This window comes from Lichenostomus cassidix, chromosome 3 (assembly GCF_008360975.1).
Source record: "Lichenostomus cassidix isolate B80296 chromosome 3, HeHo_3.0, whole genome shotgun sequence".
Lineage (NCBI taxonomy): Eukaryota > Metazoa > Chordata > Aves > Passeriformes > Meliphagidae > Lichenostomus > Lichenostomus cassidix.
In genome coordinates this window covers 55,104,095-55,126,459 of record NC_139483.1, presented here as the reverse complement: position 1 = coordinate 55,126,459, position 22,365 = coordinate 55,104,095, and the positions used below count along the sequence as shown (strand labels likewise).

The following is a 22,365-nucleotide window of genomic DNA, read 5'->3' as shown; positions in this document are numbered from 1 at the left end:
AAAAGTCTTTATAGGACAGCACACATGTTGTAGTAGCTTTTCAATTTTCTTAATTTTATATCATGTTAGTTGATGTACAAACTAAACAACTGTCTGACTGCACCACTGTGATTATTGTGAAAGGGCTGTCAGTCACAGAGTCATAGAATAGTTTGGGTTGGAAGGCACCTTTAAAGATCATCTAGTCCAGCCTCCTTGCAGTGAGCAGGGACATCTTCTGTTAGGTCAGCTTACTCAGAGCCCCATCCAACCTGGCCTTGAATGTTTCTAGGGACATCTTCCTGAAGGAAGGGGCTCAGCTTTGCTTAGCAGAGCAACCAGTCCGTAGTCATCCTGATGATTTGAATTTTGAAGTAGTAGGAATACCATTTCCTTACCATTCTCCTCTGCCTGCAAATAAAAACCCCCAGCAACTGGGAGTAAGAGGGGCATCAAAGGGATTCTTGTTCCCTCTTTAGGACTCCCTGCATCATTAAGGGTTCTGAATAGACAGGTGTGTCTATTTCAAGGACTGCCATAATTGTCTTACCTTTTCCTGTTCTTTGTTTTAGTGAGCTTCTGCAAGATTTGGAAAACTGTGAGAATGATCCTGTGGCTATAGCAGATTGTTTTGTTTCCAAGGTAAGTCTGCAGCACCACTATCAGTAGAGCGATATTGGGGAAATAAGGTTAATTTATTAGCTTTTGAGGCCTAATTCTGATCGTTTATGTAAGGCTAACCAAGAAAAGTCAGCAAATCTATGGAAAGGGAAGGGATTTCTCTTAGTAATTGACAGGGATATGCCTCTGATTTGTGTTTCTAAAAAATCAAGACAAAGGGGTCATTTTATTCAGTAAGTGTATCTGAACTAGTGGAGTTGCTGATTGAGTTCATTTTTAGGGTTTGCTTTTTTTTTGTCAGCTGTTACAGGGGTTCTATTTTTTTCTTCCATCTGTTAATGTAGGTGATCAAGTGGTACTCCAGTTATGTCTTGTCAGCTTGAAAACAACTAGTGAATAAACTTGGCTGCATTCTTAGAAAAGGCAATAATATTAACACACTTTTGGCCATATTGTTTTCTGATAATTTTTCCTGAAGCCCACAACTATACCTTTAACTTTCTTTTTTAAATGGGATGGCTCAAAATCTAGCCTTAATATTCAAATCTCATTCTCTCTGAAATTCTTTGAATTTTCTGAACATTGATCTGATGTCTGGATTCTGTTGGGCAATACTGAAGCCAAAAATGTGGAGAAAGAGAAGTTGTTAGGTGCAGGAGAAATATAGGGAAGAAAAGTAGGTGGCCTTCATTGTAGGAAACCCAGAGGGCCAGTCAGGCAGAAGAGCAATGGCTATAATGAGTAGGACAACAAGAAATTACATAATTTGGGCTACAGATGATGCTAGTTTACTGCAGGCTTGATCAGAAAATCTGCAAATGCCTTGAGCGCAAATGTGTTAAAAATAATGCTATCTCTGTCGTATTTCTGGAGGAAGAGGGGTCATGTTCAAATTGGATAATCTCTCTCTCAGTGTGTTTGCCTTGTTCTATTAAAAAAAATAAAAAAGAAAACCCAAAAAAACAAAATGAAAAAAAAAACCCAAACACACAAAAATACCCCTCAAACCCACAAACAAATAAGCTAAAAAGTGAAAGCCTGTCATGTTTTATACTTTGTCCTAAACTCAGTATTGCCAGCACCAAGCACTCAACATAATAGGTCTAGCACATGGATTTAGGATTAACTCGTCCACGCTCTCATTGTGGCCCAGTAATTTGTTTGGCACTGTTGTGACATAAGGGATTTTATAGTAAATTAGAGTGATGATATCAGCTTAGTGCTGCTGTTTCATCAGATCACTTGCTTCAGTTGAGTTTGAGAAAGCTGTAATTTATCTAGTAATTGATCTTTTGTAAGTATTGAGAGACCTTAGTTGGCACCACTTCTATAAAAGTAGGATGCATTTTTGCCCCATTGCAGTGGGGTTTATGGCATGTTGTTATTGCTACAGATAGCCTGGATCAAAATGAAGGAGAGAATGGGATAAGGAAAAGTGCGAAGTCCTGCTTCTGGAACAGAGTAACCTCATGTGCACTCTGGGTCTGGCTTGACAAAAAAAAAATCTGGGGTCCTGGTGGGCAGGCAGTTGTGATAAGTCAGCAGAGTGCCTGTGCAGTGAAGGCCAACTGGGAGGCCTTCAGGGTATTTACAGATAAAACAGTTTAGAGCTGGTAGATATTTCTGCTGTCTTGCTTGCTTGTAGCTGGAACTGCTGGGAGTACTCCTGCTGGGATGTAAAATAGAGATGGTGCAACTGATAATAAGTCCAGGAAAAAGTTGTGCTCTCATTCAAATTGGCCAACAGAAAGGGCTTGTCTGGTAGACTTTCTGGCCATTAGTTCCAAAACCCATCTGCGTATCATTGCTTGCGCCTTTTGTTCCCTTGTCAAATGCTTTTAGCATTTGTATTATTGGCAGGCAACTGCCTGATGGCTCAGAAATTGCTAGAGATTGCAGTACTAACAGGCATTTTTTAGCTTCATCCAGACAAGTGCAAACACTTAAAAGCAAAATCAAACAATACCAAAATACCCCACAGTTCTGGTTTTGGCCGTGAGGATTTCATTACAGCAACTGCTGACTGTCTTAACAGAATCCAGTTGTCCATTCTTGGTTGCTTGTGTCTTCCCAGCACTGAAAAGTGGAAATAAAACTGCCCTTTTTGGCAGCATGCACTCCTTCAAGTCTTACGGGATTTTAGCCATTTATTGTTTCATTGCTCCGAGTGCGTTAGATCTTCACTGTGAGTTAAGCACGGGGATATTATCATGCTGAAGTCATAGCTCACAGCCTTAGCTAGTGGATGTAGCTGGGGCTTCTTGAATGCTTCAGTGGAACTGTGCTTAAGTTATGTGAGCTCCGGACCTAGTGCCATCTTTTCACCCCACTGTGAATACTGTAGGTGCTGGGAATTTTAAGGGATAACCAAGTTTCCAGTGTAGGTACTGTGCTTGTTTTTTGGACTTTTATGAAGCTCAGCAACTGTATGAAGTAAAAGTTACTTCTTTCTTAGGATTCATGTGAGATCACAAAAAGTTGGTTTGCATGTGTAACAGCACAGTTATGGTTAAAATAGCTCTGGAGCTTGTTGGGACTAAAATGTTTGATATTTGTGAAGACATCTGGGGAGCTTAGTTTTTGAAGTTTTGGATCATTCTCTTTGAACTTTGTTATTTGGTTTTGCTCAGTAAAATTTCTTGTATAGCATATTATACTTCCCTCACAAATTATACGTGAATGTGTTTCCTATGTATAACTTTCATGCTTGAGTAGTAAAAAGCCTTGTAACTTTTAAGTGAAAGGATTGTCAAAACACACTTTAGTGTACTTTGAACAAAAATATGTACTTGTGGATTTGAATCTTTATCTTAACATTTTTGTGCTGAGTGTGCAAAGTAAATAGCCCCTGAAATGGCAGCTTTGATTTGTTAACAGACTACAGCAATATCTTTAGCCTAAACTAGCCAGGAACATAAAACTCATTAACCAATAAAATAATGATGCAAAGCTATGGCTTTATGTAAATGTAAATATTTGATAGCAACTTACGACATTGCATTGAATCCCTCTGCTTCCAAATATTTTAATACCTTAATACTCACAGGCAGATAGACACAAATGCAGAAAAGGACACTTATTTTAAAACCAGTAATGAACTGCTGTCTTCCTCTTTCTGCCACAAGATGCAGATGGTGTGGATGGGTATTTGTTTAACAGTCTGGGATGGCTGCTGCAAGGAGGTAACCCACATCTGAGGGTAGTGTTGTACTAGTTTAGTTTATACCATTTCTGATCCTCCCTCTTTGTATAGGAGAGCTGTATTAACACTAGTATGTAAAAGTTCTTGGAGACATTTTGTTGGTAACTGTAACTGGAAACTGATAAAAAGGTTCCTGTGCAATCTTATCTATGGCTTAATTATTCACACAGAAGACTGTTTATAAGGGGTTTTTTGCCAGTTCAGTCTTTCATTTTCGTAATAACGATGCCAGCGTTAATTAGAACATTGACTTCAGTATTCTATACATTTACATTTGAGTTGTTTTAAAGGAGAGCTGAATTCTGGCACATTGCTTTTCTCACTCAGCACCCCAGAAATTCAGAACATATGTTTTCTGAAAGACACACTAACAGCTTAGCCAAGGGGAAAGGGAGAATTAAGTTAATCTAGCATCTCATTAGTGAAGAGGAGATCCAGGCAATTGGCTTCAGTTTGTACACTGACTCTGCTCAGTTTCGCAGTCTCCATTTTCTTTTAAAGTGCCTTTTATGGCTATAAAAATCACAGTGCACCAAGAGTTGAGGGAAGATCTGGAATTTATGTGGAGGGGATGCAAGTGAATTGATTCCATTGTGAGGGAGCAGCTAAGTATAGCTGGGATCTGCTCACGGTTGGCTTTGCTCTTGAGGGTGACTTGCAATCAGTGTGGATGAATCTGAGCTTGAGTCTCAGATTTTTGCAGCTTCTACCACAGCAGCTTTGGGCCCCCAGATTTAAACCTTTCTCTGGAGCAATTCCAGTCTCTGTGAAGAGATCAGTCTGAATCTGGTCTGAAGACAGTTGACATGAACAAAAATCTTTTCAAGCTGAGTAAGTTTAAGAATGTCCAAAGAAATTCTGATGAGCATAGCTGATGTTTTCCTTGTGAAAGTATTCAGAAAAATCTGAAATCCAACCTAGTTCTGGTTTTTCTATTGCTCCTGTACTGAGCAGTGCAGTGCAGTTTTGTCAGGCCGAGGAACAACTTCTCTTAGAAGTGGCTCTCTTGGCCACTTTCCCAACATGTTCACATGAATCCAGCCAATGCCTGGGCAAGGTGTATGATGTTGATTCACAAGAGATCTGCAAGTTTGAGTGCGTATCAACAATCTCATCCTGGAGGCAAAACACATGTACTTGTCTTTCTCCTGGCACTGAGCTTGCATTGCTCAGTAAAAGTAAATGCTCTCTGATGGTTCTGTGTGGTGAAATGAGCTGTGGCTCACTGGAGCGAGTACACATGTGAGTGCAGTACGGAATTTGGTGTTATGTCTTTTCAGGAAGCAGGGGTGATTGTGAAACCATTCTTAAGGGTTAGAGGTATCAAGGCTGCAAGAAACTATCTTTTTTTTAATACAAATTTGTTCCATTTAATAGCTAGAACAAAATCCTTACAAAAAACTAAAAAAAAACCCCATTGGAAGTTCTGACCTTGCATTAAAAAAACACAAAACCAAAACCCAAACCAAAGAGTGAGAGTGTGAAAAGGCTCCTGGGGATTTCAGACATGCTTTTGATTTTGAGGGGAATGTGCACACAGCCTGCTCTGTAACCCTGAAGTGTTTGGCCTTGTTCATTTTACAGATAGTACTTTCATTGGTTAAAATTTCACAACAGATACTCTTTTCCTTTTTGTTTGAAAAGCAGAATAATCACGTGAGTATGAGCAGAATTTATACATAAAAATAATTGGCTCAAAATGTTCTTCACTCTGCTAATGAAGTTTTTCTGTAAGTTGTATTATTCTGTTATCATAGCTATGGGAATATATTAACATTTATACCAAAAGCCCCTAAATGAAAACTTTGAATTAATATATGCATATATAAAATAAGTTACATTTTTTCACCGTACCAAATTTCACCTTAGTGTTCTCTCTTAAGCACACTGGCTCATTATGAGTGCTGGCTCATTTGGTAGTGATTGCCCAAGAAAATTACACAGTGTAATGTCTGCAAATCTGTGAGGTTTGTTAATTCTTCATTTTAAGTGGAGAGGTTTTGCAGCTGTGGCTTGGGTTCCAAGCATGGACATGAACAGGCTGTGACACAGGCTCACTTCCCCTGGGTGTGGAGAAGGGGCAGAGGTACACTGCCATGAAAACCAGCTGCGATGACAAAGTTAGTTCAGGTGTGAACAACCAAGCTAAATTATTTAACTGTATTTGTATCAAGACTACTTTTAGTCGGCTTGTTGGTTTCTAAGAGAAGAGCAGTTTAATAAGCTTACAGGCCACCAGTGAGTAAGTGGGGATCACAATCCCCTGGGGAAACATTTATTAGAAGTTTGCTTGAGTTATTTTTTTCAGAACAGTGAATACTGAAATCCAGTAAGTCATACTGAAATGAATTGCAATGACTTGTACTCATGCAGAGTAACATCTTACTTCATGCAGGGTCCTTATGGATCACTGCGCAGTGGAGAGATGAATGGCACAACCTGCTCTCCCCCCAGGAGAGGGGGATGGCACCAGTGCTGTTGGAATTGGCAAAGGGCACTGCCTGAGATGGCTCTTTCTGATGAGTGGCTGAATGAAAAACAACTGAACCCCAACAGTGAGAAACAAAAGCCACGGCCTGTGTCAGCCCTCTCCCCAGGGGTGGTGCTCCTCACAGCTCTGTGCCTTCTGTGGAGGCAGATGTTTGGTCTTGCCATTCACCAGCGATGACCCCTGGGACACAACCCCTCATGGAGCTGCTATTGTGCTGCAGAATGCCAGAGCGCATTCTGAGCAGGCTTTGAGTGGAAACTGGGCTCTTATTTACTGCAGGAAGGTTGTGTTTTATTGGTCTAGGGCTTAGCAAAGAAAAAGTGATATGGGGAGCACTTTGCCATTCTGCAGTGCTTTCTTAGCCTTTAGGACTCCAGCAAGCTGCATAAATTGTGTCTTATTTGAGATAGAAGTTCATAGGCAGATGTGGACTTAGAGCACTTGGGAATCTGGAAGTCTATTCTTGCATAGAATTAAATTATGATTATTAAGAGAAAATCTTAGGCCAGGGAGGAAAGAAATGAAACTCAGACTTTAGCTCTGAGAAGCTTGTCAGCATAAAGTTTGAGCAATTTCAATGTGACAGGAAAGCATGGAAACCCACCCAGATCTAGTTACAACTTGTTGAGGTAATAGCTGTCTGCTTTCACATAATTTACTTTTTAAAAAAATCGCTTTTGTGGCTTCTAATTTCACGCTTAGACTGTGCTCAAATGTGAAAGTATTTATAATTGCTTGAAAATGGCACACCAAACATAACCTGCAAAACTTATTTCTCCCAGTAAGTATGCCAGGGACATGGTGTGAGTCTTGGGGCTGCACTGTGCAGGGCCAGGACTTGGACTTTGGTGATAGTTGTGAGTCCCTTCCACTTCAGGATATTCTACGATTCCATGGTATGGGTGTGCCTCAGCACACAAAAAAACTAGATAAGTGCAGCCTGCTGTTTGAAGGAGGTATGTGTAGTGATGGTGTTTTGGTTGGGTTTTGGGTTTTTTGGGTTTTCTTAAGATGCAGAGATTTTCATAAGGTGCCTTGGAGGCTTTGTTGCAAAGTCACTTGTTATATCTCTATATAGTTCTTTTGGTTTTTCCTTCAAGTAAAGGAAAAATCTCCCCAGCCAAAAAGATGAAATTAAATTCTGGTTGTGTTAGGACTATCACAGTGAACATAGAGCATCCATTGATCAGGAACTGAAGGAGGTATTGTCTTGACATCATCATCTTTATCTTGCACACGTTAGCTGCTCGTTTGACAAAATCTCAATATATGCAAACTTTTCCTTCCTGTGCAGAGTGAAGATTTCCACATATATACTCAGTACTGCACCAACTACCCAAGGTAGGAATTATGGGTTCCCTTTCTTCCTTTGTCCCTTGGCCAGTTTGTGTAATGCAAGTTACAGTCTATCAAAAAACCAAACAACAACAACAACAAAAAACTAAAACAAAAACAACAAACCAAACAAAAAACAACAACAACAAAAAAAACCGGCTTCTCCCCTTCCCAAATTGGAGGAATGGTCACAGAGTTTACCTTTTATGTAAAAAAGAAAAAAGAAAAAAAATACAGTAATTTTTTTTAAATGGTTATCTGAAGTTTTGTTTTGTCTATTCTTGTGGTTCATTCTTTAGAAAATTATGGTCTTATTCTGCAATGCTGCTTATGTATTTCCCAGTAAGAGAGATTGGTTGTATGTCAAGGGAAAACATAGCTGAATGGACAAGACAAATTATAAAGCCAAACCAAACAACAGAAACAGAACGTTTTGATAACAACAGTTATTAGAATTGGAACCTGCTGCTCCTTTTTGCAAGCTAAAAAGGGAACAATTCTTTACTTTACCTACAGACATATAGAAAGAGTGTGTCTTAAAGCTGTGTATTGATGTTTTCAGGTCTGTGGCTGTGCTGACAGAGTGCATGAGGAACAAGGCACTGGCCAAGTTCTTCAGAGAGCGGCAAGAAGCACTGCAGCATTCTCTGCCCCTGGGCTCTTACCTCTTGAAACCTGTCCAACGCATCCTCAAGTACCACCTGCTTTTGCATGTAAGAAATTTATTTAGTTTAGAGCTGCTGCACATTGAAGCGCCTGCCTCTGGTACAAGGCTTCATGGTTAGAAAGATTCTGGTTTTCCTTAAATGCTCTTCCTTTTGTGGGTATTTGATTCCTATATGTGGAGACTTTCTGTCCTTGTCACTCCACACCATATGCATCTATTTGGAGTGGCGAATTTATGGTAATTATTTTAGACACATTGAAGCAGTCTTTGCATCCAAATAATTAGCACTTTTTTTGAAAACTGGTCTGTAATTCTGAAGTTGTTTGGAAAATTCTTGTCATGATTAAACACTATTGTACACAAATTTATTGTTCTGATGAAGAACAGTGTTTTTCCACATATTGCAATGCTGGGGGTGGTTGAAAGAAGGACTAAATACATATAAACACCCTGAATGCTAAGAATTTTGTGGAGAGGAATGACGGAGGAAGTGGGAACGCTTTCCATATTCAGTGAATTAAGCAAGTTTCGGAAATTCATGCTTTATTGTTAACGTTTTACACATATGTTTCCTATTAGAGAGTCATGTTCTAGTGAAGTGTAAAGACTCTGATCCTTATTTAAAATGCCTGGTGCTTTTGTGCTCTCCAACTGTAAAATAATGCCTAGTGTAATTCCATCAGGATTTTCTAAGTGTGGAGGTATGTTCTGTGTTGTAGGAAAGCCACTAAATGCTGTCTGAAAAGTCTCCTGTCAGTGTGCTGCGCTCTCTTTCTGTGCCTCTCTGCCCACACTGCCTGCTGCAAGTGTACTTGCTGCTAAACTGACCCTAAAGGCTTGACTTTGTTAGTCATCTCGTGTTAATCAAACTGATAGCAACATGCATCAGTAACAAAGGCAGAATGTTGCATTTGAGTGATTGCTATGCAAAGACAAAATAATACAGATGGAAACATTGTCTTGCGTTCAGCTGCGAAAGTTCACTTACAAATAAAGGGACTTTGGTTTTATCCCTTTGTCTTAGGAAATAGAAAACCACCTTGACAAGGACACTGAGGGCTATGATGTGGTGCTGGATGCCATAGATACCATGCAGAGAGTGGCATGGCATATAAATGACATGAAGAGGAAACATGAACATGCCATCAGGCTCCAGGTGAGTTCCCAGAGAGATTTTATGGGTGTTTTGTGAACTGGTTTTGTCAATATATATGCAATTAACATTTTTTAGTTTATCTTTTCTTTTAATCTTTGTCAGTCATAATTTAGACTCCTGTTGAGCATGCCTGTGGCTGTTTGATCTTGGAAACCATGGTCATAACTGCTGCAGGAAAATCTCAGACATCTCTACCCTACAAGCAGCATCCTGTAAAGCATTTATTTTGCAGTAATATGGAACTTAAGATAACTCTTTTTTCTTCCTTTCCCTCAATTGTACAGCACTGCTGTACAACCCTAGGGCATGGCTTTGTTCAGAAATCCTGTGGTTTCCGATTTCTTCCCTTTGTGCTGATTAATTTTGTTTTGAGGCATTTCTTGTGCTGATTCTTGTTTAAGTACTTTCCTCTTGGGTTTTAGAAGACTCATTGTCAGTTGCATTGTGAAAAGCATAAATCTAGAAACATGATACTCAGAAAAACTCTAACTTCGCTTGAAATGAAGATTCTTTTGGGGAGAAAAAAATGAAAGCTACACCCTGAGTTAATTTTTTGCATCAAGAGCAAGCTCTTTAGTGGGATTTTTGCTCTCATTCTGTTTCCAGGTTCCCAGTGAATCATGCTTTTATGTTACATTTTCAATACTTATGTTGCTTTAAGAAAACTGGGGGGATTTTTTAATTTATAAAAGGGAGTAATAAGCTTATCGCATTTCAGAAATCCATGTCATGTTATTCTTTGCCCATTTTTTTTCTCTTTAACATAAATTAAATTTATTCATCCTTTTTGTGGTTTTGTTCATTTTTCTGTTTTGGGGGTGTGTTTTTATGATTGTTTATTTTTTATGTTGCTGCTGTTTATGTGTAGGGAAAATTTGACAATGTCTTGCCTGCAGCAGGATAACCTTTGTCACACATTGCTGGAAATGCACACTAATGACTTCTAACAACAGTCTGCTATAAATCTGAGTAATTATATTTGGCAATAAAGAGGGTTAAATGCTTTTGGAAAAAAAAGCTTTTTTAAAATTTATTGAGCTTAGCTGGCAAACGTATGGAGCTGTGGAAAATATTTATGCTCATGACTACCCTTTAAAAGAGTAAAACCTGTTTCTGCAGCCATAGGGATAGCTGTAGGCTATAGGCTTTCTGTGGGCTCTTGCACTGCCATGTGGTCTGTAATGCTGCAAGTACTGCAGCAGCATTTCCTGCACAAAGTTCCCTCAACAGTGGTGGACTTGATCCCTGTGCTGTATCCTGACTTGATTAACAAGTTCCTGAAGAGATCTAATAAAATGCAACTCTTTTTTTTTTTTTTCTTTTTTTAGCAGCTGTCTGTGTAGTCCAAAGTGGGCTGCTTTGAGGTTTTATTCCTGTGGATTCTTTCGCTTGCATTGGTGCTTCAAATGGACTGGGATGTCCATCTAGCTGAAAGATGTACTAAAATCTCATGTCTTAGAGTGACCAACCTAGGATGAGGCTATCTGTCCCTGCTTTGCTCATGCTGCCAGGTTTAAAGGCCGATGGATGATTTTAAAGAGTTCCCTAATGAAAGGTTTAGCCTCCTCTGAGAATTTCATGTCCCATGCTTAAGTCGTATGTCATTGCTGCTGACAGAAAACACAAGCAATTTAAGGAAACAAAATAGCCATAGCTAAGTGGCACAGTCTTGTGAAGATGTTCTTAGATGTTTCTCCAACCTTTTTTTTCCTTAAGTAATAAATAAGGTGAGAAATATCTGTGGTGTCCACACAAATCACTAATATACAAGCACATATTCAGATATTCAGTTGACTGAATCACTTGTGGTCCTTTAGTCTCCTGAGAATCATCTCTTCAGTCCAAACACCTCACAGAAGCATCTTCTGTGATGAGCCTATGCGACATGGACATGGCATTATAATTCATTCAGTGGGAAACCATGCAACTTCAGGAGGATATCCAGGATGAGAGGGAAATGTTAAGAGGGATTCTTTGGGGACACAGAGGAGAGAGGGGAGCATGAGAGAGACTAATGACTGAATTAGGAAAGATTTTCCATCTCTGGGAGCAAGTGGAGAGGAGGTTGTGCTCTTTCATTAGGCTGCCCCAGGGAGGTCAGGTCTCTTTGCTGGGTCCATGCAGAGGCAATAACCAGGGCTCAGGGCATGTTTTAGTCTGGCCTCTGCAGTGAGCCTCCAAGCACCTGGCTGCAATGTTACACATAACCTAGCAACCTCAGTATTGCTGTCTGGTGACTTTCCACTGTCAGATGCTAAACCTTATATAGGAGAGTGGGAATGGCCTCAGCAGATCAACTGGGTCTTTTGTTTCAACAAGATCTCTGAAATTAATTTTAGTTGTTGTTCTTTGATCTGTTGCAGGAGATACAGAGTTTGCTCACTAACTGGAAAGGGCCAGACCTCACGAGTTACGGGGAGCTGGTGTTGGAAGGAACGTTTCGCCTTCAGCGAGCCAAAAATGAGCGCACGTTGTTCCTCTTTGACAAGATGCTGTTAATTACAAAAAAGAGAGATGAAATGTTTGCATACAAAGCTCACATACTGGTATGTCAGAGAGTAGGTGATAATGTGCTGTCTACAGGTCTCCCCAAAACTCCTCTGCGATTCACACTATTTCCTCTTTCTGTTGCAGTGTGGAAACCTGATGCTTGTTGAAGTAATACCAAAGGAACCACTTAGCTTTAGTGTCTTCCACTACAAAAATCCCAAGATGCAACATACTGTCCAGGTACAATAGAAACCTCCCTGCCCACCGGATAACCTGGCTAACATCCATATGCTGCTTATGACCCTGCATAGTGCAGGAATGCATTTTTCTCATGGTGCCCAATTTTTCTATCAGGCAAAGTCGCAGCAAGACAAGCGCCTTTGGATTCTTCACCTGAAGAGGTTAATTCTAGAAAATCATCCTGCTAAAATTCCTGCCAAGGTAAAAAACCCAAAAAACTGACCAAACAGCCAAAAAACCCAAACGAAACCACAAGACACCTCCTTGTATGTGTACTAACTTAAAACAATCTTGTTAGCTGCAAGATGCATGCAATATAGAGAGTTTAGACTCCAGGCTGTTAATTAGCATGTTGTTTCCTGATATCTTTAAAAGTTCCTGAGAATTAATGGGAAAGTTCCACTATAATTATCTACAGGGCTTGGTATGGGAGTAGAAGAATTTAACTGTGTTAGCAGCATTTGCTTGCCAAGACCTAAGTAACGGAGGTGCAATGTCAGAAATCTTGACTCTAGGAGCACATCTTAGCTTGATGCTGCCTGTCTGCAGAGCACTGAGATGCACTAATTGCAGTACTGTAGATGTTTTTAACTTTAATCAGTCTTGGTTAGGTATCACAGCACTGAAGCCATTGGCAGCACACACTTCACTGCAGCTACACACACCCATCCTGAGCCTAGCATCCTTAGCTGGGACATCTGGCCTTTTTTGGTGAGATTGCTAACAAGCTTTGTGCCAGAAAAAAGGAGTCATTGATATCATATTCATAGCTATAATGTCTTGGAATAAGGAAGTTTCCTCCTTTTGTTTATGAAATCCAGTCTTAGAGGTTCAAGTGATATCTCCCAGTGTAATGTATAGCACTCCTCAAAGAGGGTTAGCCCTAGTTAGCTCTTGCCAAGACATAGCAACCACTGACTCATGTGGAAACAGGATTTTTTTTCACACTGAGTTTACTGTTGGTTTTCAGTTTCCCTGACTGCTTTTTTTTTTCACTCAGTTTTATGCTGTAATGGCTAAAAAATGCTACCTGTGGCTGATGTGCACACTGTACTAACACTCATTTTCAACAGTGTAATAAAAAGAGAATTATGGGAGAAAAAAGCCTTAGCAGTTCCTATTGCTAGTTCTCCTCTTATCTTTTTATTGACAAAGTCTATTGAAGGTATGTTTATGCTAGTATCCATATTTACAATGTAAGTACTCATTGCAGTTTATTAGGTTGTTAAAAAAATTACAGCATGATCTCAGCCTTTGTATAATTTTTTCTTAGTTCTTATTCAATTTTTATCTGTAGGAAAAAAACAAAAGCAAAAATATTTTCTTCTCAGAGAAATAATTTCACTTGAGAAAGGAAAAATCTAATGAAAAATCTCTGATATTATCTGCACTTTTTTTTTTTTTCCTTCTAACAAACCGGTAGTTGCTTGCTGTGAGTTTTCTGTCGGCCCAGCTTTTGGGGAATTTACTAGTAGCCCACATGTGACGCCTGGTGGAAAATTACCGAACTGCACCTGTAGAAGGGCAAGCAGGCTAGATGGGCTATTTCAGTTTAGTTTATTTTCTTTCTTAGTAGCTGATATGCTTGCTAAAAACATGCAGGGTTTTTTTCTATTATAAAAAAGGACAAATTCTACACAGTCACAGGATGCTTTTTATCCTGCATCAATCTTACTTAAATAATTTTTTTTTTAATAGCTGTTCCTCAAAGAAAATCTTGAAGGAAAAAGAGGTTTATAGCATTTTATGCACCAACAACTTTAGAGTTTAAAAAATAATAAGGGATTTAAATTACTCGGTTTTTAGGAAGGAAATGTTCTTCCAATCACCAAAAAAAAAAAAAAAGCGATTCCCTAGGGATCCTAGCAGAATATGAAGATGTGTTTGTATCTCTAGCTCTAAATTCTGGGACCTGCAGAGAAATCTCTGGAGGTTTGAGTCTCCGTGGAGGAGGCCCAGCAAGTGCAGCATGATCACAGCACAGCCCCTGTCTTTGAAGCCAAAGTAGTTTTTGCAGTCACCTGTGCCATGACTACATGCTCCAGGAATGCCTTGCACCAGGTGTTGCCTATGGCAAACACTGACCTAAGGCACACATTCCTCCTCCTCTCCTTGTGCTACCTGTGCAGAGGTGGGCAAGCAAGACAAAGGTGCTGGGTGCAGCGACCAACAGGTTTTGTGTGCACACCTGCAGATAAGCTCTGGTAAGCTCCTGCCACCAAAATTATTCTTCCCATATGTAACATGTCCAACATACAGAGAAAAACACAAAACACAAACAAAACATAATGCTGCTAACCATATTTATTCATTCCAAAATTAAACTTGCTGTTATTTGCATATACTAACACTACTATCTGTAATATGCAATGTAGTTTGCCCTGCTACTAAGAGTTCAACTTTTTCATTCGTTACTTTTTCTCTTCCAGGCCAAGCAGGCAATTCTTGAAATGGATGCCATACGTAAGTTGGTTCTTTTTAACTTTTGTTTTAAAAATTAATAAGACCATCTTCAAAATTTTGGCTTTAGCTGTTGGTTTCATCTGAGATGGAAGAAGGCCAGGCTTATATTCCTTGAATTAGGACCTTGCCAAAAAAGGCAAAATTGGATGCAGATCCTGTAGACCTGACTAGACTGCAACCAATAAGTTGATAAGAAAGAAAGAGAAAAATCAGACCCTCTGTAAACACTGGCTACACTTTTGCTTATTCCATGCTGACTAAGTGTATGATCTTTCCTGTGCTGTAGTGTAAACTCCTTCTGGTGCAGTTTAAAGTGTAATAAAATGTAATAAAGTGAAGTAACATAAAGCCCACTGAAGGGTTGGCATTATACAAACACTCCTCAAAGAAGTACATAGCAATGTAATGACTTCTTTGTGCTGGCAAGTTTGCAGCTGGACAATAGTGATGCTTGTCTTTTTGTTTGAAGTGTTTACCTGTGTGTGTTCCAGGATCCAGCACAGGGAAGCACATGTGGTGCTGCTGTCTGTTCTCTGAGCACAAACCCATCTGCACAGTCCCTACTGTTGCATCTTCTGCTTGCTGCCTTCACTGGTGCAAGATACTTCAGCTCTTCCTGTCACCAGTAATCCCAGGCAGTGTAGGGGAATGAGGACAGTAGTCCTATGGAGTACAGCAGGCTTGTTATTTATTTACACAGTAGTTGTATAGTTTGTTGGGAAGGTTCTGACTGAGAAACTGGCGAGCAAACATGGTGGTGGATAAATGTGGCTGGGTTAGCCCTCTGGAGCCAGGCACAGCTACATGGGCAAAGCATTTCCATGGCTGCCTGGGTAGCAGCTACCCTACCTCAGCGTATCTCACTTGTGTAGCTTCAGGCTCTGATGAGGTGCAGCTCTATTAGTCATAAAAGGATGGTGGCACTGCCCCAAAGAGAGCTGCCAAGGTGTGTGAAGTGCCATCCTTGTCACTCCCTTATTCCCCGTGCCTCTGCTTGTTCCACAGATCACCCAGGCTTCCACTATATCCCTGATGGAGAAATGAAATCATCCTACCAGCCTAAGGAAGGCACTACTCCTCACAGAGTGAGGAGGAAATCAGGTGAATAAACTCATTTACCCCCTAGATGACGAAAGGAAAAACAAGCAGGGCTGTTCTAGGGGTGGGTTAGGCTGGGCACATGGAATTGGTTTTTAATCTGCACTCTAGGCAGATTTAACATGGCACAATATCTCTTAGATGTGGATGAAGTACCTTAATAATCATTTATTTGCTTTGTGATTATTTTATCTACTGTTTGCATTTAATTTAAGGAATATACATTTGTAATGTTGGATACATAAATAACAGTTGGTACTTTTAATAGATTAAAGAATGCACATGCAGGAAAGCCAGTCACATTATTTAAATCTGACATCTCCCCTCACCACAGTTATTATCGTCTCAGAAGTGGTTCCATCCTGATTATGATAGGCTTATTATTTCAAAATATGATTACTATCTTTACTTAGTGTAATGTTTGCCTTCTGGATAATAGAAATTTGAGAGATGGTTATGCTGACTTTGGGCTCTTTTTTTTCTTCCTAGCTCGAACCTATATCCATAATTACTCTCGAAGACACTACCAGTGTCTTTATAGTTGGGTGACTTCATGTTGCAGTCCCTGTGTTCCCCTCTTTGTCTCCTTAAACACCTTTCCAATTTGGAGTGTGTAACATTGTGTATTGGGAATGACTTAAACAAGGCTCATGAGAATACTGATGCAACAATTTAACATACAGCAGCATTTGTGTCTGAAAAACAGTCAAGTTCTAATTATGTTTGAGGCGTGTGCCTTTGTTTCTGAGGTGTTTGCTCACATTTGTTGCATTAGTGCTGCTTCACCTGTGAAAGGAACGATACAAAATACTGATCAAAGGGCCTCCTATGTAATCTTCAGCTACTTATGCTTTGTAAGCCCTTCTAAGATGTTGGTACCCTATGCATATTTCTAATAGACAACCTCTAACACCTTAGAGCAATAACAGAGGTGACCAGGTCTTTTGAAAGCAGGAATCTTACCATGGGATAAAAATTTATGTGCGCCTTGATGTATGGAGGGCAGCTGCTATTGCATTAAGTAATACAATTTTTCTTTGGTAACAGCTGTAGATTTGACACTTCAACAAATACTTCTTCTTTGAGAGGGAATTTTGTGAAAAAGAAATTAAAATCTGGCTTCACTGCATGGGCTCAAAAGCTTACATTTTTGTATATGTTATAAAAAGTTGGCCAGGATGCCTACAGCTCTCTTTGGAATACCACAGTGGGTAAACATATTGTTGTCTTTTTCAGAACCCTCATCTAGAGGCCATAAAGTTTTGAAGTCAAATGGTAAGCTACTTTATATACTGTTTACTGACATGGTGCTTCTCTACTTTGCAGAACAAGCAGAGACAGATTTTTTTTCTTGTAATTGTCCCTAAATACATTAGGGGAAAGAAAAGGAAGTTTGAAAAAAACCTCCAAAATATTGGTGTTTAAGTCTAATATCTGGTTTTCCATACTTGGTGTTTGGTCCTGTATACATCCTAGAAACTGAACACACCTAGTCTTGACCATTGTGAACAGTTCCTCATATCCCAGCAGTGCTGCAAAATCAGGGCCTCAGGTGAAACTCTGGTAAAGCTCACACTGTCTCTTTTTTATCTGAGATCCTGTAGTCTCTTTGCTCAATTGCTGCTGCATTCAACCCCCTTGGGGGAATTCTTAACTGGGGTATTAGTGTAGCATTGAAATGGGTACAGGCTGATACCAGTTTGATTATTCATTTATGTGTGTATTTCTGTTTCCAGATGTAAGTCCAGATATGCAGAAGGTAAGCCATTTCTTATATTTATTATTTTAGCACATTCGTATGACTTAGAGCACAGTATTTACTGAAGAATCTGCATCCCCTTGGTTGTGTTGACCTTAAGATAAACCCATAAATGTTATTTAGGATCTCAAATAAGATTACTGGAATGAAAGCAGTAGAAATACAGCTTACTATTTTGGGAATATTTAATAAAGAAATAATTACTGATCCATATATTGTTGTGGTTTATAATACAGTCCAATCAATTCCTAGTGCTACAGGATACTTAAAAATACCACTAGAATCAAGGAAGTGCTGTGTATGAAAATAGTGTTTATTCTTTGGATCATATTATCTTTGCATTTATTAAATAAGACTGGAAAGTTTCAACATACTCTGATATATCTATATCTATCTCAATCATGATATATCACCAGAGCAGATGCAGCTTAAGCAGATTGAAATGAGCATTTCTAATTTTTCATTTTCTTTAAGAATTTGTATTGAAATTCCCAGTGCAGTTTGAAAATTTCATGTTGAATTTCAGGTCTTAAAGTTTTATTTAGGATGGAATTTAAAAACTCTGTGTGTGTGTGTGTGTAAGTGTTATAAATGGAGTACATTATATGTTACTTTACTATCATGCCATAGCACTGAAGCTTATGATTCAGTGGGGGGTTATTGCATATATTTTTTCAGTTCTAAATATTATATGAAAAAGTAAGGATTGTTGTACTTTTTTCTTTATAAATCTCAGTTCAGTGCAGCTAACTGACTGTAGGTTAAACATTGCCTGTCAGTCTGATATAAGACATGATCTCACTAAAATGTAGAATCTCTATAAACTTCTAATCAAAGTTTCATGATGTTTTTTTAAGCGGATTGGCATTGAAGGAACCATATTATCTCAAGCCACCAAACTAGGATCAAGTGAAGCCCTGCTGAATTCTAGGAAGAAGGTTTCACTGGAATCCAGTGGGCCGGAAAGCCAGTTTCAAGAGTCTATTGAACCAGCCTACATTAGTGACCAGGATGAAAATCTTCAGACTTCTGCTACAGAACAGATTGATGCTGATGATGAAGAAGAGTCTGAACAGGTAGGAAAAAGAGGGGAAAAATATAAAATCATTTTTTCCTGGAGAGAATGGAAGAGAAACTAAAATTATATGTAAAACAGCCATTGGGCAGGAATGTGTTCCAAGTGTTTACAACTTTCCCTCCTTAGAAACATTTTTATTTAGGCTTCACTCTATACTCTCTTGCATTTTAACAGAGAAGATATAAAAGTAGCCCCGATACAGAGGGAGAAATTCCCACTGCATGAATGAGATTTTTCTCAGTCCTTTGCCTCAAACCTAGTTCTGACAGAAAACTATTGCTTGTACCTGTTGCACACAACTGGCTTTTCCTTGCTTCTTCAGATGATGCCATGAAAAAAACCTATTTAGGCCACATGCAGAGACAGTGACTTCAAAGCAATGACTTGAATATTAAGATTCAGGCACTGCTATATGCAACGGGATTTTTCTTGATCTGTGAGCCTCTGGCAGTAGCTATGAATGTGTGAACTTGAATATGAGAAGTTTTGAGTAGGATTTCTGGAAATGAGAGTCTTTATCTGTTACTACTGCACAGATGGTAGTTTTTCCCACTCAGTATGACATTTCCACATGTATGTAGTATTTTCGGAAGACTAGAAGTCCAGCTTTGAAACGTGGCTGTATTAAAGAATCTGGGTGTTCTGTTTATTTTGTTTAGTTGATACTGAGGTCATATCCTTGTGTGTTTCATTTATTTTGTGAATTATCTAAAACCAATTGCTAAAATTCTTTTTGAAGCTGACCTCTTTGAAATGACACTATTTGCATTATAAATGTTTGACAAAACAGTGCAGTGTCTTGTAATTCTCCCTCTTGCCAGCATGAGTAAGAACAAAAGAATGAGTAAGCACGAAAAAATAGCACCCAAAAATGTAACAGTAGCTTAGTGGTTACTCCTAGATGTGGCAGTGATACTTTTACGGGTTTTCTAAGCTCTGAATCATTCTTGTGGCAGTGCTCTGACGACTCATAAGCTTTTTCCTCTCCCAGTGTAGATCCCTGACCTGTTCTAGCTCTTAATAGTTCCTCTGAACAAGACTGTGCAAAGAACTCTAGATTCTATTACCCCTCCCATGTTTTCTTTTCTTTAAAATCACAGCAAAACTCACTACAGAAATCAAAAGGGGGAAGAAAAAGACTTAATAGTCAAGCTGCTGAAAATGTTGAAAAACGGAGAAGTCTCAATCTCAATAAATGTGAAATGCAGGTATGTAATAATAATTCTTTACTTCTGTTTTGCTGTGCATCATAGATATGTAAAAGAAATCTCTTTTTCCTAGGCAGACAGTTACATCATCTCCTGTTTCTGTCATGTAGTAATATTCATATCATTAAAATATTCATATATATGGTAAAAGACTGTTCTTTTGGGGGCTGGAAAAAACAAGTAACTAACCAAACCAATCAGCATTAAGTTAAGATGAAAGGAATTAGCTTTCTCTCTCTCCCCCAAAGTCTGGCCAGCAATTTCTAAAGAATCCTTAATGTTGGCATAAGTGAGTATGTGGCCTTGCTGTAAATTAGATCTGGATGAAAATTTACACAAAAAGGAAAAAGAAATTTTCAGTTGCATGTGCTAGAGAGCATAAGATTCCTTTCTGCTAGGGTTATAGGAAAGGAAAGGGAGGAGAACAAAACTTTTGGCATAAACCCAGAGTCAGATTAGCTTAATCCAACTGTGAAACTGCAGAGTTAGCATAAAAGGTTTAATCTAACTCCTGCCAAACAAATTTGCCTTTAATTACTCATGCATTAACATAAGCTACTGTCTTGTATTTGAAGTAAGATGTTATTAAACACCGAGAGTGAACTCTGAGCCATGGTAAGGATTAGGAAGCAAAGTAGTCTGGCACTGCCACCTTGGGTCCCTCACTCTCTGTTGAGAGAGAGCACTGGACCAGCCCATCTCCACATGATTCTATGTTGCAGAACACACTGCTGCTGTGGCAGTCCTGTGGAAAGAGGGAATTACTCTATTATTACAGGGATATGCTAATGTTACCTGCAAATTTCAAATCTCCACAGAGCTCCAAGGACCCTTCAGATGAAGAGTCAACCCAGTTGAATACTGATCTTCCATTTTCCTGCACGGCTAGACAGCCGCAGTCTCCTAGACAATTCAGCACACCCCAGAGCAACTCTCTGATCATGAATATCCTGGGGGGAAGTACCTCAGTCAGAAACATCTGGACAGACCATCAGATCAGGCAGGCATTGTTTCCCAGCCGGCGCCCACCTTACGAGAACGAAGACGATGAAGACGATTATCAGATGTTTGTACCATCAGCATCTACATCCAACACAAGTTCAGCTCCTGGTGGAGAAAGGAGGGGCTCTTCTGGGCGTCCATGCAGCTGGCACTTGGGGCAAGCGCGTCAAAACGAGACTTCCAGCCCCACTCGTCACAAAATTGTCAGACGGGCCAGCAGTGCTGGTGAAAGCAACACGTGTCCAGGCAGCGCGAGGTATAAATCAGGGGAGCGTGGCTCTCGAAGGGAAGTGAAGATAGCAGAGGGGAGCAGTAGGAATGCATATCCTGAATCTTCAGAGGAGCTGACTATCGATGATATTGAACATGTTTATGATAATATAAGCTATGAAGACTTAAAGCTGATGGGTCTGACAAGAAGGGAGGAAACACCCCGTGGTCCCCAGAGATCTGCTAGAGACTCTCTGTATGAGGCTGAAAATAAAAGCAGCTCAGATTCACCTTCCAAAAAGAAAACAGCAAATCAAAAGAGGACCTCTGTTCATGCTAGTAGGGAGGAGATACTACTCAGTAAAGAAGCACCAACTTCAAGTTTGGATGAGCTCAGGATTGTTGAAGACAACATCTATGACACCATACTGCTTCCAGAAACATCACTATTGAATTTTAAATGTGACTCCTTAAAATCCTCTAAGAGGAGGAGTTTTTTGGAAAAAGACTTTGCATATTGTGACAATTTACAACATTTTGTTTCTGAGGAGAGTCTCCAGTTCAGTGAAGATGAAAGTCCTTACCATCGTGTTCCCATTGATAATGACTATTTAAGCTTAGTAGACAGCTCCTCCAACTCTGACTCGTTGTCACATAAGTCTGCAGCAGATAAACTCTCAGAAGAAGTAGATGAGATTTGGAATGACCTGGAGAACTACATCAAGAAAAATGAGGAAAAGACAAGAGACCGTGTCCTTGCAGCCTTTCCTGTTTGTAAAGACGACATGCAGGAAAGGCTGCATGCTGGTAGCACACCTGAACTGAGTAAAGATGTAGAATTCTCACTGTCTACTCTCTCTCTGCCAGAAACTCCTATTTACCCTAAAACTGTGAAGCCCAGGGCTGCCACCATAAGTGAGGCTAATCTCAGGCTTGAAGACACTACACCATGCAAGGAGAACTCTTTTCTGAGTTTGAACAGAGCTTCCTTCTCCAGTGAGATGCCTTTTGTAGATAGTCCATATGAACCTGCCAGTAGTGTTCTGTCCAGCACACCTGCAGAGGGCATGGAAAATGATTTGGCTGTCATGGATAAAACAAAGAACAGAGTTTTTATGATGGCAAGGCAGTACAGTCAAAAAATTAAGAAGGCTAACCAGCTTTTGAAAGTTAAAAGTCCAGAGCAGGAACAGACAGCTAGCAGACAACAGAAATTGAAACACAAAGATCTTGCTGCTATTCTGGAGGAGAAGAAGCAAGGAGGCCCTGCTATTGGTATGTTAAAAACATTTCTGTACAGATACTTTTCTTTAGTAACTTTCAGTGAACTTTGTGTTCTGAACTGGAAGATTATGAATTTTCCTCA

General features: G+C 39.5%; 1 protein-coding gene across 5 annotated transcripts in view; it reads left to right on the top strand.

The window, feature by feature from the left end:
- PLEKHG1 (pleckstrin homology and RhoGEF domain containing G1) overlaps window positions 1–22,365 on the top strand; it is a 139,083-nt gene that overhangs the window by 112,644 nt on the left and 4,074 nt on the right. For all 5 annotated transcript variants that reach the window (XM_085055845.1, XM_085055843.1, XM_085055844.1 and 2 more), the window contains 14 exons: window positions 552–621; window positions 7,588–7,634; window positions 8,191–8,341; window positions 9,320–9,451; window positions 11,815–11,997; window positions 12,086–12,181; window positions 12,296–12,382; window positions 14,611–14,644; window positions 15,650–15,745; window positions 16,979–17,017; window positions 17,479–17,501; window positions 18,359–18,577; window positions 19,680–19,787; window positions 20,606–22,274. In XM_085055845.1, the coding sequence (XP_084911971.1) occupies window positions 552–621; window positions 7,588–7,634; window positions 8,191–8,341; window positions 9,320–9,451; window positions 11,815–11,997; window positions 12,086–12,181; window positions 12,296–12,382; window positions 14,611–14,644; window positions 15,650–15,745; window positions 16,979–17,017; window positions 17,479–17,501; window positions 18,359–18,577; window positions 19,680–19,787; window positions 20,606–22,274 (2,954 nt within the window). The remainder of the gene's footprint in view (window positions 1–551; window positions 622–7,587; window positions 7,635–8,190; window positions 8,342–9,319; window positions 9,452–11,814; window positions 11,998–12,085; window positions 12,182–12,295; window positions 12,383–14,610; window positions 14,645–15,649; window positions 15,746–16,978; window positions 17,018–17,478; window positions 17,502–18,358; window positions 18,578–19,679; window positions 19,788–20,605; window positions 22,275–22,365) is intronic.